The sequence below is a fragment of the Chlorocebus sabaeus genome, chromosome 24 (genome assembly GCF_047675955.1).
Source record: "Chlorocebus sabaeus isolate Y175 chromosome 24, mChlSab1.0.hap1, whole genome shotgun sequence".
NCBI lineage: Eukaryota > Metazoa > Chordata > Mammalia > Primates > Cercopithecidae > Chlorocebus > Chlorocebus sabaeus.
Window position 1 is genome coordinate 51,757,667 of NC_132927.1, and position 23,072 is coordinate 51,780,738.

General features: G+C 48.8%; 1 protein-coding gene across 2 annotated transcripts in view; it reads left to right on the top strand.

The window, feature by feature from the left end:
* Nucleotides 1-11,364: 11,364 nt before the first annotated feature.
* The window catches only part of JDP2 (Jun dimerization protein 2), a 42,838-nt gene continuing 31,130 nt past the window's right edge, over nucleotides 11,365-23,072 (top strand). Inside the window, exons 1-2 of one of the 2 annotated variants that reach the window (XM_037984287.2) lie at nucleotides 11,365-11,473; nucleotides 21,061-21,284. In XM_037984287.2, coding sequence (XP_037840215.2) covers nucleotides 21,084-21,284 — 201 coding nt within the window. In that variant the 5' untranslated portion in view covers nucleotides 11,365-11,473; nucleotides 21,061-21,083. Of the gene's footprint in view, nucleotides 11,474-11,749; nucleotides 11,849-21,060; nucleotides 21,285-23,072 lie in introns of those variants that run through there. The other variant, XM_037984289.2, reaches the window with a different exon arrangement.

A 23,072-nucleotide genomic window follows, 5' to 3' on the forward strand; every position in this document is an offset into this window, starting at 1 on the left:
CTTTATTCTTTTGGAAACCCTGTGAAAAAGGTAAGGAAGGGATTACCAACCAGTTAAGCAACGCTGGGAAGTGCCTTTATTCAGTCCCTACCCAACCACATGCAGCCCCGGGGTTAGGCGCATCCATGTTTGATTTCATTTAGTCCTGACAGTGACCCTACACAGTAGGAACCACTACCTTCCCTTTACCAAAGGGGATAATGAGTCTCAGAGAAGAAGCAGTGGCCCTGGAATTTAAATCTAGCATTCTTTCCACCACCCCAGGCTGCCTATGTCATATGACTTTTATGGGTCTCATTTTCTTAGATGGAAAATTAAGGGTCCTGGTCAACACGGTGAAAAAAAAAAAAAAAAGAAAATTAGAGTGTTGGAATATGGAATGTCTAAGGCCAATGCTCATTCAAACTTCATGATTCTATAAATGTTATTCTCTGCCATTAAAAAAATGGAATTGAAGCATAGAAATGATCTTTGTTTATAGAGTCACAGAAGAAGTCAGGTGTAGGTGAGTCGTGCTTACCCTATTTATGCCTCATGTTCCATTATTGGAACACTAAGCTTATGGGAGTTATTTCTATTCTACTGCTCAAGGTCATCGCCAAGGTCTAATTTTTCACACAAAATAATGGCGACTTCCAGCATAAATGGGTTAAAACCAGGTCTCTGGGCTCCCTTCTCATTGAGCAATGGACAGTTGGGGAGGCTCCTGGTATTAGAGACAACACATCCTTCAGTGTCTTTGTTTATTTAGCATCCAGGCAGTCTTACTGCCAGCAGTTTGTCCCTTGAAAAAAGTTTCAGCCTCTCCTCCTAGGCAAGCAGCAGTCTGAGACTCCGAGCCAAGTTGGGTTTTAGGAGCCACAGCTGGACATCTTGCTGGGGGAGGGCCAAACCATAGTATCCAAGAGCTGCCTTCCTGAGCCCTTACTACATGGTAAGCACTGTTCCAAGTGGGCAGAAACTCATTAAACCTTCATGACACTCCTATGGATTGGGTATTATCATGCACACTCCATTTTAATGATGATGAAATTGAGCATGGAGAGGTTAAGTAACTTGCCCAAGGCCACACAGCTAGTAAGCTTCGGAGACAGGATGCACAAAGAGGCAGTCTAGTCCCAGAGTCTATACTCCTTTCCACTGTATTCTACTGCCTTGTGCGATACATTAGTCTTAAAAGTCCAGACATGTGAAAACCGTGTAAATGGCCTGAGACACCAACAGGGCCAATGGGTCTGGAAGAATTATGGCTGGGCAGTGGAGTCTGAAGAGATCTCCTCTAGCTCTGAAACTCTGACCTGTGGGAAGAAAGAAAGGTAGAACAAATTTCTTTGCCCCAAAACAAGTTCCTAACTTTTTAAAGTTTATTTTTTGTGGAGACAGAGTCTTGCTATGTTGCCTAGGTCAGTCTCCAACTCCTGACCTCAAAAGATCCTCCCACCTTGACTTCCCAAAGTGCTGGAGTTACAGGTGTGAGCCACTGTGCCAGGACATGTAGGAAGAGCTTTTAAAAGGGTACCTGCCCCTGTGCCAGTGGAGTGGGATAGTCCCAGGGCACCACGCTGATTTGATTAAGAGTTTCTGACAAATGGAGGAAGGCTGGTTCCAATGGTTTTTATTTATTTATTTTTAACTATTATTTTTTAATTTGTCCTTTCAAGTTTCCAACGATCTAATGGTTTTTCTACCTGTCTCTTAACACCCCTCAAAATTCCCTTTTATGTTCATAATTATTGAGTTAATTCGCTAGTTATTCATCCACCTAAGGACTGGGCCAGTCTTCCTCATCATTTCATGATGCTGTGAGCCCTGCACATAGAAATAATCAAATATTTATTGAATGAATGAATGAATGATTGAAGGAAGGAATGAATAAAAATCCAACTCTGTGGTCTGAAATATACTCTCAGAGCTCTTGGGGAAGGATCGTACAGGGGAGGGCACAAACATAACAAGCTGGCATTTGAGGAAGTATTTGAAAGGAAAGGCAGGCTTTAAAAAGGAGGAAGGAGAGGATTAGGGAGGTGTATTTAAGAGATAGAGAAACGCCAGCGGGAGGAGGCGGGTGGGGGAATTGTGGGCACAAAACCTGAAAGGAAGCCTGTGAACCTGGCCAGGGCTACCAAAGAAGCCCTTGTCCCAGGGTCCCCTTCCAGAGGCCTTCTGACCTCCCTCAGCGCCCACCTCCCACCCCCAAACACCCCTGAGGCCAGCGCAGAGGTGTCTCCTCTTACAGGAGTGCATTCTAATTGCAAAATCGTATCCTCATTTTTCAAGGAGAGCCGATTCCTCCAGTTCCAAGTGTGGGGGCCTTTTCTGGTCTATGGGGACCTATTCTGGTCTCTAGGGGTGAGTTTCCAGGAGCCCAGGGACTGACCGGGCTGAGCTGCTCTCTAGAAGGTACACTTTGGCTGACTTAGGGCAGTGTGCTGAGACATGCAGGTGTCAAAACCTGGCCCGGATTGCCTGGAGCTGGAAGAGCCTTCCAAGAAGTGAAAATCCCACCCCTCCCCCGCCTAGGCCTACACAACAGCCCAGTCATAGGGGCCCCCTTGGCTCCTCCCCACACCTCTCTCTACCACACCACCAAATTGTTGAGTGTAAGAGGAAACGCTACCTCCCGCAGAAAACCTAAGGGGACTTTTTTTCCCCTTCAATAAACATTTGCTGAAATAACTTTTTATTGGTGGTTGTTTTAAAATGCATAGCAGAAAAAGAGTCCTGAGAATTATTTCCACCATAACTTTTGTTCAGTGAGATCTGTGTCATCAGTGGGGACCTCAATTTTCTCACCTGTAAAATATGGCCTCTTCCTCGCTTTAATATTCTACAAGTTTGTGCTGCATAAGGTGTAACTGTTAATTACATCTCTGCTCAACAAGCATCTGTTCAACAAGTATTCTTTAAGTGCCAAGAGCCCAGACCGCTTTCAACATTATCAGGGCTACAAAAGAAATTATTTCCTTACATTTTTATTTAAATAAATGCAATCACATATTTGGCATATCGAGTGTCAAACATAAGCTCAGCACATGGTAGGTGCTATAGGAGTTAAAAATTTTTTAAGATACTATCCCTACTGATAACTTCAAGCATGTTGAAATGATAATGCATATGTGAAATAAGGAGAAAAATTTTAAATGGCATATGATTAGATGTTAGAAGGGAAATGCTAGTTAAGGTCAGAAGAGGGAGAAATCACTGTGGGTACGACCCATCTGTGAAGGTGTCATAGTAGGGGGCTTGAGTTGACTGAATCATAATGTTGATGGTTATGATGGTGATGGTGGTGGTGGTGATGAATACAGCCAAATGTACTGGGCTTGTGGCAGATATTGATATGGTGCTTCATAAGATCATATTTAATCTTCATATAGGCCCTCTAATGTAGGCACCATTATTGTCCTCATTTAACTGTTGAGGAAACTGAGGCCCGAACCCTTTTTTTTTTTTTGAGATGGAGTTTTGCTCTTATTGCCCAGGCTGGAGTGCAATGGCACGATCTTGTCCCACTGCAACCTTCGCCTCCTGGATTCAAGCTATTCTCCCGCCTCAGCCTCCCGAGTACCTGGGATTACAGGTGCCCACCACCATGTCCGGCTAATTTTTTTGGTATTTTTAGTAGAGATGGGGTTTCAGCATGTTGGTCAGGCAGGTCTCAAATTCCTGACCTCAGGTGATCCACCCACCCCGGCCTCCAAAAGTTCTGGGATTACAGGTATAAGCCACCACACCCAGCCCCAAATATTTTATGGAAGAATCTAACCAACTATACACCTTCTGGGAGTGGGAGGTGGGGATGAAGAAGAAAGAAAAAAGTGGAGAAGGGTCTTTGGTTTTCCGAGAAGCAGCACTGTGTGAGTGCTAAGTGAAAATGTCTTTGTAGTATAATATCTAATGCCTATATTTTCAGATTAAACCCTCTCTTAAAAAGAACTTGAGGCCTCTTTAGACTGTACATTTTTATAGCTATAATGTACTCTTTCAGATCTGAGCAAATACAACAAACTCATCTCAGATCTTATCTCTGACAACCTGGTTTGACTTTCATGATAGTTGGGAAGCCTGTGTTAAAGGAGAGGGAAATTGAGGAGACTTGCGGATTTTGCGATTGTGCCTTTCTTTCTTTGATCTTCTGGGACACCTTTTGTCTCCTAACTCCTTTATCTCCTAAGACTGAGTTCTAGACTAGCTTCTGTTTGTTTGTTTGTTTGTTTGTTTGTTTATTTATTTACTTAAAGGACAAGGTCTTGCTCTGTAGCCCAGGCTGGAGTGCAGTGGTGCAATCATAGCTCACTGCAGCCTCTAACTCCTGGGCTCAGATGATCTTCCTGTCTCAGCTTCCCAAGTTGCTGCAACTACAGGTGTGTGCCACCACACTTGGCTTTTTTTTTTTTTTTTTTGAGACAGGGTCTCACTCTGTCATCCAGTCTGTAGTGCAGTGATACAATCTTGGTTCACTGTAACATCTGCCTCCTGGGTTCAAGTGATTCACCCACCTCAGCCTCCCCAGAAGCTGGGACTACAGGTGTGCAGCACCAGGCCCAGCTAATTTTTGTATTTTTTGGTAGAGCCAGGGTTTCACCATGTTGGCCAACCTAGTCTCAAACTCCTGACTTCAGGTGATCCACTTGCCTAGGCCTCCCAAAGTGCTGGAATTACAGGTGTGAACCCGCGCTCCCAACCACGATGGGCTATTTTATTTTTATTTTTGTAGAAATGGAATCTAGCGATCTTGCCCAGGCATGCCTCGATTTCCTGGCCTCAAGTGATTCTCCCACCGTGGCTTCTCAAAGTGCTGGGGTTACAGGCATGACCCACTGGCCTCACTCATTCATTCATTTATTAACTCAAGACTTCTATGTTAATCACCTATGATTTAAAATTTAATATGACTAAAACATCATCTTTCATCTAAAAAAGTTTGATCAGGATTTACGATCCTGGTGTCAACTTCAGGAACCCCCTATAGATGGATGACCTGCACAATGACATCCTCAACCTGGGTCTTTTATCCTCTCTCCATGTGTTTTCAGGACATATTTTAAAACATAATATTCTGGAAGCAGAATGCATATGCATCAGGTTTTCCCTAAATCACTCATGTCTTCATTTCCTCATTTTTTAATGAATATTATTCATCTTCTTGGGCCTCTAGTCTGTCATCATTTATGGGCAGGGATGATCTCTTCGTTTCTGCTTGGCCTCCTCAAATAGGGTGGCACGTGGTGCATGGCTCATAGCAAACTTCAAGATTGTCTGACTAAGTCATTTAAATGACTAACTGAATTCTGAGCGGTGAGAAGGCATTCAGTAGAGTTCTGTATTTAGTCTCACAGAGGTTGGGTGGCATGTGATAGATGAGGCAAGAATAGCAAACCGATAAAATTCCACGGTGTCAGTTCAGCACTCCTTTATAAGCTTGACTTTGGGTCATTTGATTCATGTATTCTTCAGCATTCTTTTATTGAGCATTGTCAGAAAACTTGACTCAAACCACCATAGCAAGAAAGAGAAAGGGGCTATATTAACTCCAATACTGTGAAGTTCAAAGACCAATTCAGCATGTTTTCATGGCGTATTAGAGATTCAGGAACTCAAATGATCATCTCATGCCTATTTCTCTTTTTCCATGTCTTGGCTCTTTTTTTTTTTTTTTTTTTTTTTTTTTTTTTTTTTAAAGACGGATTCTCGCTCTGTCGCCCAGGCTGGAGTGCTGGAGTGCAGTGGCACGATCTCGGCTCACTGCAAGCTCCGCCTCCCAGGTTCACGCCATTCTCCTGCCTCAGCCTCCCGAGTAGCTGGGACTACAGGTGCCCACCACTACGCCCGGCTAATTTTTTGTATTTTTTTAGTAGAGATGGGGTTTCACTGTCTTAGCCAGGATGGTCTCCATCTCCTGACCCCCTGATCCACCCGCCTTGGCCTCCCAGAGTGCTGGTAATATAGGCGTGAGCCACCGCGCCCGGCCAGGTTCTTTTTTACTCTCTGTGTTGGTTTCTTTCTCAGGCAGACTTTTGTCACATTACAGAAAAAATGGCCATCCACAGCCACAAACTACCTTCATACACTGGTGTTTTAAAGGAAAGGAACCCCTCTCTTCTTTGGTATTTAGATGTCAAATCTCAAGAAACACTCTAATTGGCCCTGTTTGAGTCATGTGCTCATTCCTGAACCAATCATTATGGCTTTGGATGTGGACTACTCTAATTGGCCAATTCAGGTCGCACCCCTCACAGCTGGATGGGGGCAATGAAGCCCCTCCAGGGCCACAGGGAAGAGGGAGAGAAGTGGTTCTTCAAAGAAAGGAATGCTGAGAACAACATACATCCACTATACTCCTCCTCTCCCTAAATCCACCTGCCCCAGCATTTTTTTTTTTTTTTAAATAGAGATGGGGGTCTCACTGTATTGCCTGGGTTGCTTTTGAACTCCTGAGCTCAAACAATCCTCCTGCCTCAGCCTCCCAAAGTGCTAGGGTTACAGGTATAAGCCACCATACCTGGCCTTTTTTTGTTTGTTTTTTGGAGACAGGGTGGTCTCACTGTCACCTAGGTTGGAGTGCTGTGGAGTGGTCACAGCTCACTGTAACTTCAGACCTTCAGACTCCTGGGCTCAAGCCATCCTCCTGCCTCAGCTTCCCAAATAACTGGACTATGGGCACATGTCACCATGCCCCGTTGTTGTTGTTGTTTTTTAATACTTTTTTTTTTTTTTTTTTTTTTTTTGTAGAGACAGGGTGTTGCTATGTTTCCTAGGGTGGCTTCCTACCTTGGCCAGCTAAAGTGCTAGATACAAGTATGAGCCACCACACTCAGCCTGCTCCAGCATTTTAACCAGAGAAGTTACCATTTCTTCATCCTCCCAAAACTGTATTGTGTTAGAAGATTAAAGAGAAGACACTAGGCTTTTCCAAGAGATGGCTGCATTTGTATGGATGCTGATTTATTCTTAAATCTTTAGACATATTTTATAACATTATCATTGGTGGTCATTGGAAGAGAAGCCTTCCCATTCCTAGCTCACAAGTTTTCTTCTCAAATATTTTAGCCTTGAATATTTATATAGACACATCTATATGTATGTATATTCATATATATGTAAATGTTTCAAAATGTTAAATTAGACATCCCCCCGCCCCCCTTCCCAAGTCACTACCACTCCAGGGAAGAGCTTGGGAGGCTTGTTTCTCCTGGTGGGTGTTTGATTGATTGAGGGAAGAGCAACAGGAAGAAATCACCATAAACAGGTTTATGTAATTTGCAGACTACAATAACAGCTAGTTTCAACTTCATGTTTGATTTCATGATACCATCCTGCTTTTCATTGTAAGAATTCTGCATGGCATAAGTTTTTGTTTCAAGCAGAGCAAAACATTTGCTTTTGAAAACTATGTGATAACTCCATGGATCACCAGGGACATCTAAAAAACTGATATTGAGATTGACTTTATCTATACCAGGACTTGCAAAATCAAATGCTCCCAAGAGCTAGGCAGGTTGGGTGGAGACTGTCAAACTGGGTGTTTAAGTCCCATTTCAAGGGGCAGCTTCTAGTGGACTCCAGCCTATTGTTGCCATAAGGAAGTGCATGCCATGGAAGATATTAATTGTTTACTATTTTCTGGTTCCTTTCTCCTCCGTGGTCCATGGGAGGACTGAGCTTCCTTGCATCTTTGAAATTAAGAATGGCCATGTGACTGGCTTTGGCCAATGAAACATAAGCTAAAGTGATGTATGTCACTCCAGGAGGAAAGATTTCACTGCTAGTGCTCGGCCCTCTCTACTTCTTTTTCTCTGCCCTGGTGGCCATGAATGCACTTGTTGATATGAAGGTATCAATACTGAGGCATCATCTATAAGACAGCTGCCCTGGAGAATCACTTCAATCCACAGTTGCCTTGTGTGAGTGGGAAGTAGCCTTTCTTTTGTTAAGCCAATGAGTTTGGGGGGATATTTGTTACTGCAGCAAAACCTAGCTTATCCTGACTATTACATATGCCCAATGTTGCCTGACTTTGATATTTTTAAAAGAGAAGTTTGAAATCTAGATTTTTTTATATGAAATCTTTGTTATATTAAAACTTTTTTTTCTACAATTATTTTTTTGAGATGGGAGTCTTGCTATGTTGCCTAGGCTAGACTTGAACTCCTGGGCTCAAATGATCCTTCTGCTTCAGTCTCCTGAGTAGCTGGTACTACAGGTGAGCACCACCATGCCTGTCTTTTAAAAAAACAAATTTAAGGTTGAAGCCAGAAAAGCCAGATTTTCAGCCCTGCCAGCTACGGGTTTGCAATTTTGGTCTATAGAATTTGAGTAGAGACTGGAGCAGCAATCCTGTCTGAACTCCTACAGTGCTTATAGCCTGTGTTGTATCATTAGCTCTTAGCTACTCTTGGTCTTGCTATTCATTAGCTTGTAAATCATTTTTCCTAATTAGATGGGACGTAGGAACAGGTGAGAAATCATGTCTTAAAGTTTGTGTACCTTGAGGGTGCACAGATTTTCAGTAAATACTAGGATAAAGACTAGTTGACTGGCTGATTACTCAGAACTATCACTTTCTGCTTTGATTTTGGAGGAGCAGGTCTGGGGAATTCATTATTTTACCTCACCATTTCAGTTTTCCCCTCTTTGCAAAGAGCTTGGGATTCATCAATGTCCATTAAACTTTAAAATGAAATAGTCCACATAAGTCAGAGATGCAAAACCCACTATATTAATTAGGACTTTTCTAATTGCAAGTAATAGGAAACCCAAATTCAAACTGCCTTGGGTAAGACATAATTTACTGATTCCTATAGCTAAAACCTGCAGAGGCCAGGATAATGTCAGGCATGACTGAATTCAGGAACTCAGGCAATGTCATTGGAACTTGATCTGTCTTTCCCTTCGTGGCTTGGCTCTACTCTTCCTCCCATTAGCTTCACTCTCAGTAGATCACTTTCATGTGGTGGCTTCTGGCAGCTTCTCTTTCCAGCAGATCCACAAAATTCCCAGTCTCATGAGATTTACTTGGGATACGTGAGGATCTCTCAATCAGCCCATTGGCTAGGGCTGGGTGTGTTAATCAGGACTTTTCTAGTTCTGATAGGAAATTTAAATTCAAACTGCCTTAGGCTGAGTCACTTGTCTGTCCCTAAGAGCCAGCGGTAGATCAGCTCCATCCAGCATCCAATGTCTGCATAAAGGACCCAGTTTATGCCTCTCCCTCTAGCCACTCCCAGAGGCAGTGACGATGTAGAGGGGCCTAGTAGGGAGTATGTGACCAGAAGGGAGGCCTTGAAGCTGTGTTCTTACAGCATCCTATATGAAATTGAAAAACTCCATATCAAATAACAGAGAAGACCTAATGGAGATTATAGGGAGGTAGAGGGGACTAAAGACCTCCCAAGTCACCCCTTGGTGCCACCCCTGTAACATATTTAATTTGTGGGGGAAGCAAAGGCCCAGTAGGACTGCTGGTGGCCCAGCCACAGTCCAAAACAGGCCCTAGAGAGGACGAGCTCTAACCACACACCCTAATTATTAGTCCCTGCATACAGATCAGTTTATTTTATCCAGAGCCCCAGCCGAAGACACATCAAGTAGTATTGCCTCTGTTCTATGTTTTGTTCCATATAAACATCCAGACACAGGTCTCACGGGAGAAACATCATGAGGCAGTTTCACAGTCCCTGGCTTTGATCTTTACGCTGCAGTAAAGGTGTCATTGGCCTTTCTAGGGTGGAGAGTCATGCTCTACAAGAGTATCAAATTACTGCTCATTTTCCAATGTACAGTCTTTCAGGGTCTTGCTTTCCGCTTACCTGCCCACACCAATGCTGTGAGGGAGATTGCTAATGGCGAAGGTGAAAATGGCCAGGCAATGTCATTGGGACTTGGTCTGTCTCTCCTTCTATTAGCCCACTTCTTTTATCCAGAAAGATTTCACTGCACTGGGGAAATAAGGAGAATAAAGTCTCATGCACTCACTCACATGGGAGAGACGTGCATGTTCGGGTTTGATCAATTGCACGCATCTGTCTCAAGTCTTGTTGTTTCTTTCACTCTGAGCATCTGCACTCCAAGAAGGCATGAACTTTTTTCTTTCACTTCCTTTCTTCTATGGGTGATGACCTGACATCACTCTCAGAAGGAGGCCGAAAGTCGCTGAGTGTAAAACTCATCACTCCTATCTGGCTTAGGCAGAAGGTAGGGGGCTCGATGGGTACCCAGGAGCTCTGGAGGTAGGAGATGCCACCTAGGGAACCCCGTTCTACCTGAGGGCTCTGTGTCTCTGCCTTTGTAGACTGCAGGGCACCATGGATGTCACCTTCCCTCTGGAGTCCCCTTCACCATTTCCTCTCTAGGAGGATGGAAGGTGGGAGTGGGGTTGGCTATTGAAGCTGTAATGGGGAAGAAGGCCACTTGGGGTCTGCTGAGGGCTGGGTCTGCTCACTGCTGTGTCCGGAGTGGAAAGGAGAAGCCCGCTGGAGCAGGGCACAAGCCCAAGGGTCAAACTGTGCCAGCAGCAGAGCAAGCCGCGGTCTCAGGCTGCAGCCCTAGCGGAGGGCAGGCTGGTGCAGCGAGCCGCCTCGGGGCCTAAGGGCGCTGGCGGGGGCCGGTGGGTAGGGGTAGGAGTCCCCAGATGCCTTCATCTCAGCCCATCCTTCTCCACCGAAAAATAAGGCAGGCTGGCGAGATCGCCTCCTCACCCGCTCAGTCCTGAAGTGTCCAAGGATGAAACTGTGCTGAAATTGTCCCTGTCTCTCTCAGTTTGGGGGGAAGCGCCGGGATTGAGGTACATGGTTAACACAGGCTGTGCGTGAAGGGGCTTTTGACTTGTCCCCCGGCCCCGGCCTCTCGCTTCTCTCTCCCAGCGCTGCGGCTGCCTGGCGGGCACAAGCCGAGCGGCGGTGCGCCGGGGGTGCGCTTACATAACCGCTCGCCGCGTCCTGCTTTCTCGCGCGCTCCTGCACCATGGGGTGGCGGAGCCAGGGGACTGGATGGAACCCGGGCCGCCCCCGCGGGGAGAGGAGCGCAAGCGGCAGCGGGAGGAGGGCGCCCAAGGCGGCGGGGGAGGTTAAGGTCAGTGGGTGTGAAGCGCCGGCTCCACACCCCCTCCTCCTCGGTCCCCTCCTTCCCTTCCTCTCCGTCCCCCTCTGACGTCTGGAGCTGGCAGCTCGGCCGGTTCCGCATTCCCGACCCCTCCCCGCCGCCCAGGGGCCGCTATATAGCCGGGGCTGATGCAACCCTTCCCGCCGCCCGCCACAGCCTGCGGGAGGGACGCTCGGCGGCCGCGACGGGGGGCGCTGGCGGCGGCGGACGCTGCAGCGGCGGCGGGGCTGGCGCCGCGGCGGCTCCCGGGCCGGGACAGGCCTGGGCACCGGGCGGAGCTCCGCGGCCGGGCGGCAGCGGCGCGGAGCGGGCACGGCGCCTGCAGCCGGGCCCCGGCCCCGGGGGCGCCGCCTCCGCCCGCAGCTTCTGCACGGTGGGTGCGAGGGCGCGCGCTGGGGGGCGCCGGGCCGGGCCGGGCCGGGCCGGGCGGGGCGGGGCGGGGCGGGGCGCGGCGCGGGCACCTGGGACGGCCGCCCCCGCGCGGGCGGAGCGCGAGGAGCCATAGCCCAGCCCCGCGGGGAGGCTCCCGCAGCCCAGGGACCCCGAGCTTTCCCTGCGCCGGGCGCTGCAGCCTCACCCCTCCCGCGAGGCGCCCGGCAGCCCCAGGCTTCCTTTTGGTTCCCGCCCCGGGACGGTAGGCTCCGTCCGCTCCCTGGGCAGCCGGGGCGCTCCCTCCTTCTCCCTCCCGCGCTCTCCTCCCCTGTCCGTTTGCAGGGAGGTGCTCTCCTCGGGCGGCGGGGAAGGCGGGGTGAGTGGGGAGAAAACTGCCCGCGGGCTGTGCGGGTGGAGATGGAGGGTGAAGGGCCAGGGAGGTGCGGGGTTGGGGTGGGGGTTCGACTGTGGAGGGATGACAAGGACCTGCTGGCAGGAAGGAAGCGCGACTCCCGGAGGACCCGGACCTGGAGGAGAGTATTGAGAAGGGCTCTGGATTTCCATCCAATGAAGGCACCTTCTCTCATGGCCATTGCTTTGGAGCTCTGGGCTGGGAAAGGATCTAGGGGTGGTCGGGGTCCCCTTTGGGCTCTCCTGTCTCCCACGCCAGGTTATATAAGGAGGCAAGCAGGCTCCTGTAGGTAACCAGCCTCTTCCTTGCCCAGCCCAGTTTAGAAGACTCTCCTCTGCTCCTCCCCTCAAAGGAGGTTGTCGAGGGGTAGGGGTGCAGTTGGGGGTGGGAGAGTGTGGGGGTGGAGTGGGCCTTCCACCTGGACCCCTGGACCTTGGGATGGCAGAGCCAGGCTTTGCCAGGGTCAGTGGGAGGAGCAGGGAAGATGAGGAGGCTGGGGAAGATGGGGAGGTCCTGGCTCTTTTGCAGGGATGGAAAGGCTAGTGGAAGGAGAAATCAACCGACCCCCTTGGGTCATCTCCAGTTGCAAGATGTCCTGGCCCTTGCCTAGGGTGCTGCCCTCCCTATTGGAATCCAGGGCATGGGGCTATGGCCTGACCAGGTGTGCTTAGGGCAAATGTGCTCAGGTCTGTATCTCAGAAAGAGCTTGCAGCCTGCTTAGGCGTGTGTACCCAGGCTTAAATCTTGGTGGTCTCTCCCTAGGGTCTTAATTTGAGGAGCATCAGGAATTGGGAAGCTTTGAACCATGTTTGGGTACATTTGTACCCAAACGTCCTTTAAGCCCTTGATAGGAACTGCGTTCACATATCTCCCTTCCCCCCAACCTTCCTTCCCTGAGGGTTTTTTAAAAACACTTCCCATTGCTTTTACCTTTCCAGCAAATCTGGCTGCAGCTTGGATGGATGGCTTATCTTCCTTTGCAGGTTTCTAGGGGAGAGTTTAACCAGGTATCAGGTGTGAGCACGGCTCTGATTTTATATAAGCCTGAGGATCCAGGAAGAGAAGCAAAATCTATTCTCATACCTCTGGGTGGTTAAGGTTTTGCCTTGTTTAGAGCAGGGAGGATGGATTTCTCAAAGACTCTTCTGTTCCCTTCTACTTTGGCTTTGGTTCAGAGCTGCAGGCAGCTCCAGAATCTTCCTGAAGAGCTGGGTGCTGTGCGATTTGAAGGGCTGCAGGGAGTCATGGGTGTGTAGACCTCCGGCTTTTCTCCTAGGTTGGCTGCAGTCACCTTCAAGGAGATGTGTTGCAAAGTGGTGACAATGCCCCATAGAAAGGGTTTGGATAAGGGTCTCCTCACTCACCCACTGCCTAACTTTTGCAGCTGTTACCAGGGAATGCTCTTCCTGACTCCCTGGGTTTGTTGTCATCTCCCTACCTGTTTGCAGGATGTGTGGGCAGCTTTTCCAACCTGCAGAATCCCTGGCAGTAATAGGCTCTCTGGGCCTCGTTTGTAGTGGGGCTACTGGTGTTGCAATGGGCTGTCTCTCTCGAGTGTCTGTTTCCATCTCCGCTCTGGAAAGAAAGGGGCCAATGCCGACTCTAGGCCGGCCTGCTCTGTATTCATTCAGCCCCAGCTCAACTTGAGCAATCAGAGCCAGGGTTGAGGGCAAGCAACATTCTTTTCTGCCTTTCTGCTGCAGGATGCAGTTTGCTTTTTTTCCATGCGAATGAATTATGTTTGAAACCGAAATGGGAGGAAGAGAAAAATGGAGTGAGTGTGTATGGGTATGTGTGTGTGCATACCTATATAGGCAGGGGAGGGCAGCAGGCACATTATTTTTCCATTTTCCTTTAATTAAGGCTCTGTGGAGGTGTGTTTGAAAACAGAGGGTCTCCTATGCCTTTGAGGAGGGTGAGAACACTGTTTTGGCTGCATCCCGGGCCATATGCAGTGTATGGTGGCCAATGAAACCGGGCCTGGCTCGTTCTGTTGCTTGTCTTGGCAGTCGGTTCCGTGGCTTGTATTACCAACTCTGGAACTTAGGGACTGCCAAGCTCCATGTGCCTGTGTATGTGTGTGTGCGTGTGCATGTGTGTGCACATGTGTTCTTGTGTGTGTGTGTGTGTGGTTTGGCCTCTCGAAACTCAGCAGAGACAAATGCCTTAGTGACCCAGTCTTGGAATTTTCAGCCTGTATTTCTTTGCTTATTGCTGGCTGTGGGAGGCCTGGCCAGAGCCCACCATTCTTCGTTGTTGTTGTTTTTTAGTCTATTTTCTTGCTGCAGCCCACGGGATTTGGTTGCGGAGCTCCATTTGCAAAGCTTCAGCTGGCCAATGGCATTTTTAAAAAAGAGACCAGGGCGGTTATCACACCTTGTGTGTGTGTCTGTGTTAGGTGTGGTACTGTTAACCCCTGCCAGCCACCAAGGACCAGAACTGGCGTGAAGCCGAAGGGGGAATAGAAAGCTCGTCCAGTAGCTGTACACTCCCAGCTTCCTCTTGCTGCCTGGGTTAAAGATTCCTGGCAGAGATAACTTCATATGTATTTACTGAGCACCTACATTAGCCAGAGCACAAAGCTGTGTTATAGGCAAGGCCCTGGAAGCATTTCTCTGGTCTCCAGGGAAAACCAGGAGTTTCCTGGGGGTTGGTTCCAGGTTCTCCTATGGCTGGGATGGCTGTGCAGGGATCACGGCTGCCAGTGTTCATGGCTTCCCTTGAACCCAGCTACCCCTCTTTGTCTTCTTAGGAAGCAGTGCAGGGATGGTGTAGATTAAACGGCACAGGAGATGCTGGCTGTCTGCCTCGGGGCAGGAATGGAAACTAGTTCTTGATGGCACCTTGTTGCCAGTGTCTGTACAGCCGTGTGCAGGGTGGAGGAGACCTTAGAGGAAACCGAGGCCAAGGGCAGGTGCTGGGCCCCATTTCTGCACCTTCTACCCAGCCCTGACCTGGCACCCTTTGTTTCTGTTCTTCAGTCAACTGCCAGGATGCAAGATGGTCCTGCCCCCTTGGGATTTAGAGCCGGAAAGTAGGAGAGCAGAGAATCCTCTGGGGATAATCCTCTTCATGGCTGCAGGAAAGAGAGACTAGTCTAGAAGGGACCTTGAGGGGTCATCTGGCACTGGTGCCCCTCCAGGAAGGAAGGCCCTGGTGGCCACACTGACTTCACACTTACTATGTGCAGGCACTGTTCCAGGTACTTTCCAAGTATTAACTAATTTAATCCTCTTGACAGTTATACAGGGCAAATAACATTGTTATTCTTACTTTACAGCTGAGGAAAGAGAGGCACAGAGAGGTTAGGGAACTTGCCCAAGGGCACACAGCCAGTAAGGGACAGATCTAGGATTCACACTCAGGTGATCTGGCTCCAAAACCGCCACTCTTAACCCCACCTTCCTCTTGGCCTGCATAGCTGGGGACAGCCATCTGAAGAGAGCCTTTTGCTGCTCGCCTGCACTCTCAGTCTTGGAGCCCACCCCCCCCCCCCCCCATCATCTTGCTTCTCACCTTCTGGATCTCCTTGACTTTTGGAAGCTGCGTGACCTACGTCATTCAGATTCCAAGAGAGAGGTCATCCTGGGTGACTCCTTAGCTCCAAGAAGAGGCTTTGTGGTTGATTCTCCGAGATTAATGGTAGCAGGTACTATGCGCCATGACCACTGGCCTGGCACCTTTCTGACCACCTCTGTGGATTCCTGCCCTCTGCATCCTGCTCTCTCCTGGGAATCTTCCCAGGCTTTAGCTCCCAAGATCTCCCACTTCTCTTGTTGAGTCTCAGTCGCCATTGCCCATGCCCTGCCCTCAACTGTAAACTCCCTCCCTCCTTGACTTATCACTCTCACCTCCACGTTCTCTTAGCACCAAGCCTTGAGCCTTAGGCCATCTGCACCCACGTGCATACCCATTCTTATTCCTCATGGCAGCCCAAGCCAGCTGCTGGCCTGGAGGGGAGCTTACCTTCTCAAAGAGGCCCAGGAGTTTTATAGCCTCCTTGAAACCTTTGTTTCTATGGACAGAAAGTTCATGATGCAGATGCTAAGTTTCTCTTAACCTCTTTTTATTTACCTGTCTTTGCCATTCTGGAAGAAAATGCTGATTTTTGGGCACTTTCTAACAAGAATGGCCCTTATAAATTTGACTCATAAAACAAGACTGTTATTTATTTATAGACACTTCCATTAAAAAAGATTTAAGGACTGGGCATGGTGGCTCACGCCTGTAATCCCAGCACTTTGGGAGGCCGAGGCGGGCAGATCACCTGAGGTTGGGAGTTCAAGACCAGCCTGACCGACATGGAGAAACTCCGTCTCTACTAAAAAATTAGCCAGGCGTGGTGGTGCAAGCCTGTAATCCCAGCTACTTGAGGCTGAGGCAGGAGAATCACTTGAACCCGAGAGGCGGAGGTTGTGGTGAGCCGAGATCATGCCATTGCACTCCAGCCTGGGCAACAAGAATGAAACTCTGTCTCAAAAAAAAAAAAAAAAAAAAAAAAAAAAGATTTAAGGCGTTAGGTTTGTGCAAAAGTAATCGTGATTTTTGCCATTATGCTCAATGGCAAAAACCGTGATTACTTTTGCACCAACCTAATATCTTACAGATTTACATACAAAAAAATGAGAGAAGAAAACCAGAGGAAAAAGCTTAATAAGTTACCTTTAGCTTTTCTTTTGGCTGAAATGATACTTCATGTTAGTATATCCCAGGAGGCTCTATTTTCTAGACTTGAAATGTTTTGTGGCTTTTCTTCTGCTTGTACAAGGCAGTGCCCTAACTGTGTGCCCACAGGCCACTGAGGAAGAGTAGAGAGTACAGCTATCAGACCTTTTTTTTTTTTTTTTCAAGTTCTTTCCTCTTAGATCCATCTGGTCCCCATTTTCTTCAAGCTGGCTTTCGGGGAGCTGCATCATAATCTTAGGATCAACAACAGCTTAGGGTCTACTGTGACCTTCTGAACCTCATCTATCTGATTCATGCCTTGCTAGTCAGTCGCCATCTTGAATGTGTGCTTCACCCAGCTTTCCTTCACTGGCTGACTTCCAACTTATTCCTGGTCAGTGTCCCACATTGCCAAAGTCTTCTTGGATTCCAGGCCTATATTTTGAGGCACAAGCCCCATTTCCCAGTGTTGGTGTTCTGCCAATGTATAGAGCTTGCTCCTTATTTATGCCCCCTAGTTACTCATGGAGACACTGAGGATGTTTATCTGCCTTTCAGACCTCCTGGGCCCTGAAGGGAAAAAACTCTGGGTTCTTCTCCTGAAGCTTTTAGTGCGTAGTTCTTCTTTTCCTACTAAATTGTTTCCGTATGGAACAACCAGTGTGGGAGATGATTTCACCTCTTGTCATCTTTCCTAAGTCTTCCTTGAAGTGGGTAAATTCCTTCTGGATGTTATTGGTTCCTTGCCGCTGCCACCTCCACTGCCCCCCTCCCCCTTTTTATAGATCCTTAAATCACATCAAATTGTTTTATTTTTCAAATCACTAAAGTTGCCTTTCTGCCTTAGATCGTCAGCCAGCTCTTTGCAGTTAATGAGGATCCAATTATGAAAGGCAGCTGCTCAGCTCCTCCATCTTCTGTGCCCCCCCACCAGAGATGTTTAGGATGACTTCTGGCTGGTGAATGTCAGCTGCTGTGGTTGTCTCCTAGGAATGGCATGGCTGAGGGCTTTGTGGTTTGTATCTGAGCAGTTAGGGGGCTCTTTTGTAGGGGGAGGAAAGATAGGGGACTTTTGCTTCTACAAAGGAAAGACTAGTGCCTCGTCTCCTGGGTGAGGCTTGTCACTGGGATGGATTCACAGGGGAGCAGAAATGGCAAAATTTAGGGGCCCCCGCTCCCAGAGGGTGGCCGCCCCTTCAGGGGGTTCCACAGTAGCAGAAAATTCGTTATATTTTGGGATCATTTGTTAGTGTCTCATTTCTACCATCTGTGTGAGAATAAACAGAAGCTGCAAACAGCCTATCATTCCTGGAACAGAATGGGGTCTGGCTTCCATCTCCCGGAGATGGAAGGTTTAGGCAGGGAAATACACAGAAGCCTCTGGAGTGTTTTTCTTGGGGTCTACTGTGGGAATGAATAACTTGGAGGTGAAATTACAGCCTGATAATGAGCATCTAAGCTTCCAGAGACGGATTCTTACCGCATTTGCTGAATTTCGCTCTGCTGTGAATTTGCTGTCATTTGTTCATTCATTTATTTACTTAGTTCTTACTTCAACAAGTATTATTGATGTCCTTTTCTGCGCCAGAAATGATGCTAAGCACTGGGGTCACCTGGGCGACAACCAGCCGTGACTGCTGCTTACCACCTGGAATCACCACGCTGCTGGCCACGTGGCCACATGGTTTGTTCCCGGCACAGTTTTGCTACAAGGAATAGGTCTTCCTGCTGGCTCCTTCCCTGTTCTCCTTAGAGGCGGCCAGGGGAGACATGCAGCTCATCTACAGTGCCCCGGAGCAGCCTCCTACGTGGCAGGCTGCGGCCCTCTCTGCATTGCAGGTTCCATTCCAGAGGGCTGAGAGAAGGCTCTAGGCTCCAGTCCAGTTCAGAGTTTGGGGGATCAGAGGACATTGAACATCCACATGCGAGAGGTCTCAGGGGCTATTTCTATGTCTGGGCTCCCACGCAGGCTACCATGGAGTTATTCAGGGAACTTCCTAAACCTGGATCTCCATGGGGGGTGGAGGGTCCTCTGTGCAGGACAATGACCCTCTACTATGGGCTGGTGTCTGAAAGCCCATCATGAGAAAGTCATTCCTTCTGCTGAAGGCATCGTTACCTGTTGGACCCCAGGAAGGGAAACAAAAAAGGCAGAGTAAGAAAGCTTTGGTCTAAAACCCTGGGACCAGGAGTCAAGCCGTGGCTCCAATCCTCTGCAGCTGTGTGACCTTGGGGAGGCCATTTAGCCTCTCAGAGCTTTAGTTTCCTCCTGTCAAAATGAAGATGTGGTTTAGATGAGCACAGGGCCTCCTTCAGCTCTAAGACTGTAATTCAACGTGATTGAGTCTCACACCTTTTTCCGATGGCCCAGGGACACTGGGTGAAGGAAGTAGAGAAAGGATGTGAGTGGGAAGGGGTGCTAAGAGGACCAGATGTGGGAGGTACAGTAGATAGAGCACAGATAGAGGAGCCTGAGGATACCAAAGAAAAACTCTGGGGCAAGCCAGGGAGCTATGGGCAGAGGCTTTATGACCGATGCGGCAGGCATACTGAGGATGAAACGGCAGGTCCACTTCCCATTCCCAGGCACCTTGCTTTAGACACCTTGCTTTAGACAAAGGGATGGCCAGTGGAAACCTTTGTGCTTGAGGATACAAATTACTCACATACTTTTCCTCTTAGAGAAAATTGGGAAATAGACTCTGGACTTGGACAGGGAACCAAATTTCACCTTCAAAAGTGAAATGGAGATGGAGAATATGACTTGCACTTGTGGCCAAAACAGGTTCATGAATGCCCCTCTCTGGAATGATCTAGACCTGGGAAGTGGAATGGGGACAGGTGGTTGTCAAGGGTCACCCTCCAAGGCCACTCCTGCAGGAGACAGAGAGCCCAAGAACGTGTGGCCATCTGAGTAGATTAACTGCCCACCAGAGCAGCATTGTCCAATGGACATCAGATCTTCTCTCTTCTGCCAAATACATCTCTCTCCATGGGAAGAGACAGGTAAAGATGGAAGGATAAGCCAAAGATTTTCCCTCAGGAGTGCTAAGCCAGTGAGGATTTTGATTTTATGGCCCTAGGCAGAAAGGTGAGAAGAGGAAGAAATGATTTCCTTTCCAGGACTAGAATCTAAGAGCAGTTTTGTACTAACATGCTACTTATAAGGCTGCTCCAAAGCTAAGACTGCACATCTGACCTCCATATTCCTAGGGCTGCTGGCTCATAGTAGGTGGTCAGTAACTGGATGGATGGGTGGGTAGGAGGAGCCCTTTAAGGGACTGGCTTTATTGGCAGACCAGCTTTCTTCACTGCCATCTGTGCCTTGAAATGACCATTTCTTCCCCATGAGCTTCCCCCAGTAAAGGGAAGAATTCCCTTGGTGTTGACCTGTCTAATTTACGTCCTTCTTCCATGTCTGAATCTGTCTTCCCTTGTACACCTTTTTGGTCTGGCACAGCTGGAATATGTGTTTGCTCTGAGAATGAAGAGACCATGGAGGTAGCCGGGCGTGGTGGCTCACGCCTATGATCCCAGCACTTTGGGAGGCTGAGGTGGGCAGATCACTTGAGGCCAGGAGTTCAAGACCAGCCTGGCTAACATGAAATCCTGTTTCTACTAAAAATACAAAAATTAGCTGGGTGTGGTGGCACATGCCTGTAATTCCAGCTTCTCGGGAGGCTGAGGCAGGAGAATTGCTTGAACCCGGGAGGTGGAGGTTGCAGTGAGCCGAGATCACGCCACTGCACTCCAGCCTGGGCAAAAAAAAAAAAAAAAAAAAAAAAAAAGAGAGGGCATGAGGGCGTGGAGGAGTTTTCTGGTACTGGGTTTCACACGGAAAGCACATGCTAATTAATTCCACCTGCTTTGCCTCAGTCCCTTCCTCATAGATATCACACACACTCACCTTTAACTTAGATTTGCTTCATCTCCTATTCACGGTGTCTTAACAAGTATGCAGAATAGGATGTGTGATTGGAGGGGAGGCACCATGCCAGACCAAAAATAGCTTCCTCTGAAACAGGTGTGAAGGTGCTTGAGATTCCGCCGTTATAATTCACTCTCTTCAGAGACTGTATGGTGCCATTGAAATCCCAGCTCCACCAGTTTTAACTGTGTACAACCTTGAGCAAATTATCGTTCTAAGCTTGGCTACTTCCTCTGTGTAATGACCTCTGATCCAGCCTGATGGGACTGACTACAGGATTACTGTGGGGCCTGGCACATAGCAAAGGCTGAATACATGTTGCCTATGACTGGGTCAAGCATTGCCTTCAAAATAAAAAAGGCAGACACTCCTGGCAGTGCCAAGGGTGACCTTGGTGTGAGTTAATTGAGCAACTTTTCCTCTGTAACAGGAAGGACTTTACGGCAGGAAGAGCAGCTGGGTGGGAAAAGGATTCAGGGGAACAGTGGTGAAAGAAGCGACAGTCCTGGCAAGACGAGGGGCTTGAGCCCTCCTGGAGCCCCTGACCTGGCTGACTGTCCTGCTCTTTTCCTGCCCACTCCAGGCTGGCCTGCCGCTCCTCCTGCTATGATGCCTGGGCAGATCCCGGACCCTTCGGTGACCGCAGGCTCCTTGCCAGGGCTTGGCCCCCTGACCGGACTCCCCAGCTCGGCCCTGACTGTGGAGGAGCTGAAATACGCTGACATCCGCAACCTCGGGGCCATGATTGCACCCTTGCACTTCCTGGAGGTGAAACTGGGCAAGAGGCCCCAGCCCGTGAAAAGTGAGGTGAGCGAGTCTTTTACCCCTGGCAGATTCCAGGTCTGGCCCTAAACCCACCATGGGACCTTAACCTTGCTATTCAAAGTGGAGTCTGAGGACTGGTAGCATCCATACCACCCTGGGGTTTTCAGAAATGCAGAATCCCAGGCCTCGCTCCAGGCTTCTGAATCAGAATCTGCATCTTAACAAGATCCCCCAGGGATTCGTTGACATGTTAACACTGGAGAAGCACTGGGCCAGGGAAGGATATTTAACCTGTCTCTGGTTCTCCGAGGGGCGGGGGAAGAGTGATAATAATAACAGTAATGAACAGCAATATCTCGGCCATCTCTCTGGGGTGGTGGGTGGATCAGGGGAGATAGTGGGAATGTGAATGTGTACATGTTTTGAAAAGTAGACAAGAGAATGCCAATATTAGGTTATCTTTTAAAATTATCATTAGTCACATCATGACCTCCACCCCTCTTGGCCCTTTCTGCAGCTGAACCAGGGAACTTGGAGGAAGAGTAGTGCGGCCTCCCTTCCCAAGCAGCTGCCAGAGCTGGGCATGGCCTCAGTTAGCCAGCAGTGTCCGCCTTAGATGGCACTTGCCCAGGACCCACACGTGGAGCACCCACATGTGGCATTTGCAAGGGACCCCTCCTCAGGTCCGTTGTACCTGCAGCTCTCATGAGCCCTTTTCTCAGGGCACTGGTGAGCAGCAGCAGTCCCCGGCATGGCCGAGGATCTATGCAGGGCATGCCCCCGCCCACTTGCCCAGGGCTGGCCGTTTGTCTGAAGGCCTGCCCCAGCAAGGTTCCCAGCAGTGCCGTTTCTTCAGAAGCCTGCCAGAGTAGCTGCCCCCTGGAAAGGAGGAGCCTGTGGTGGGAGGTGGGGAAGAGGCTGGGATGGGGAGGGCGCAGGAAGCGGCTGAGCAGCTGGGAATAGCAGCTGTGCTTGGAGGGAGGGTTCACAGGCAAAGGTGAGCCTGGGGGGAGCTCGGAGGGCTGAAGTGCTGGAAGTGCTAGAGAGAGGGCTTTCTGCATGGAGAAGGGTGTCTGGGTAATCGCAGGGGAGAGCTGGGGACATTAGGCAACTATTTCTCAGCTCCTCTTCTCCTGACAGGTATCTAAAAACTGCAGAGGACTGTTGGGGGCTTGGCCGTGGTGGCAAACTGGCCGTTTGCAGGCTGGACCTGGCTCTCAGATGTACTTTGTTTGGCCAGCTCAGTGTTTTAAAAGAAATGCGAACCCACATTTCACTTGAAAATTTTGATTAAAAAATTGGAAGATCTCGTCATACACTGCCCTGTTCTGGCGTGGCAATGGCTCAGTGGGGGTGGACGGAGGTACTTTACTGGTTCCTCTTTCCAGTAGGCCACAGGCCCCTGCACCTCCCTGTTATTCTTGATCCTGCTTATATTGTTGGTTTTGCTTTTGCTACTACCATCTGTCTTCATTTACCTCTATTGCCTGGACCCTGTTAGCCGTTTGTGCTCAAGACACGTGGATGAGGTCCATCATAGGTGCCAACTAAAGACTGTGGATTACAAGATGTGAGTTGACTGTGATTATATTCTTCTGAATTGATCTTGAAAGCCAATGTGTTGTTGGAGCACTTCCCAGCTTATTTAGTGTTCTGTCTTCACAATGCAGGGTCCTTGTCTTTTGGCCCTCTGCTCCTCACCTTCCCAGGTCTGTAACTTGAGAGCATCTGTTTCTGGGTCATTCCACAGTAAAATTGCCATTTGGAGCCAGTAGCTGAGCAGTTTCATGGGGGCACTAAGGCTGTGCATGGGGTTGATGAGGAGCCAGG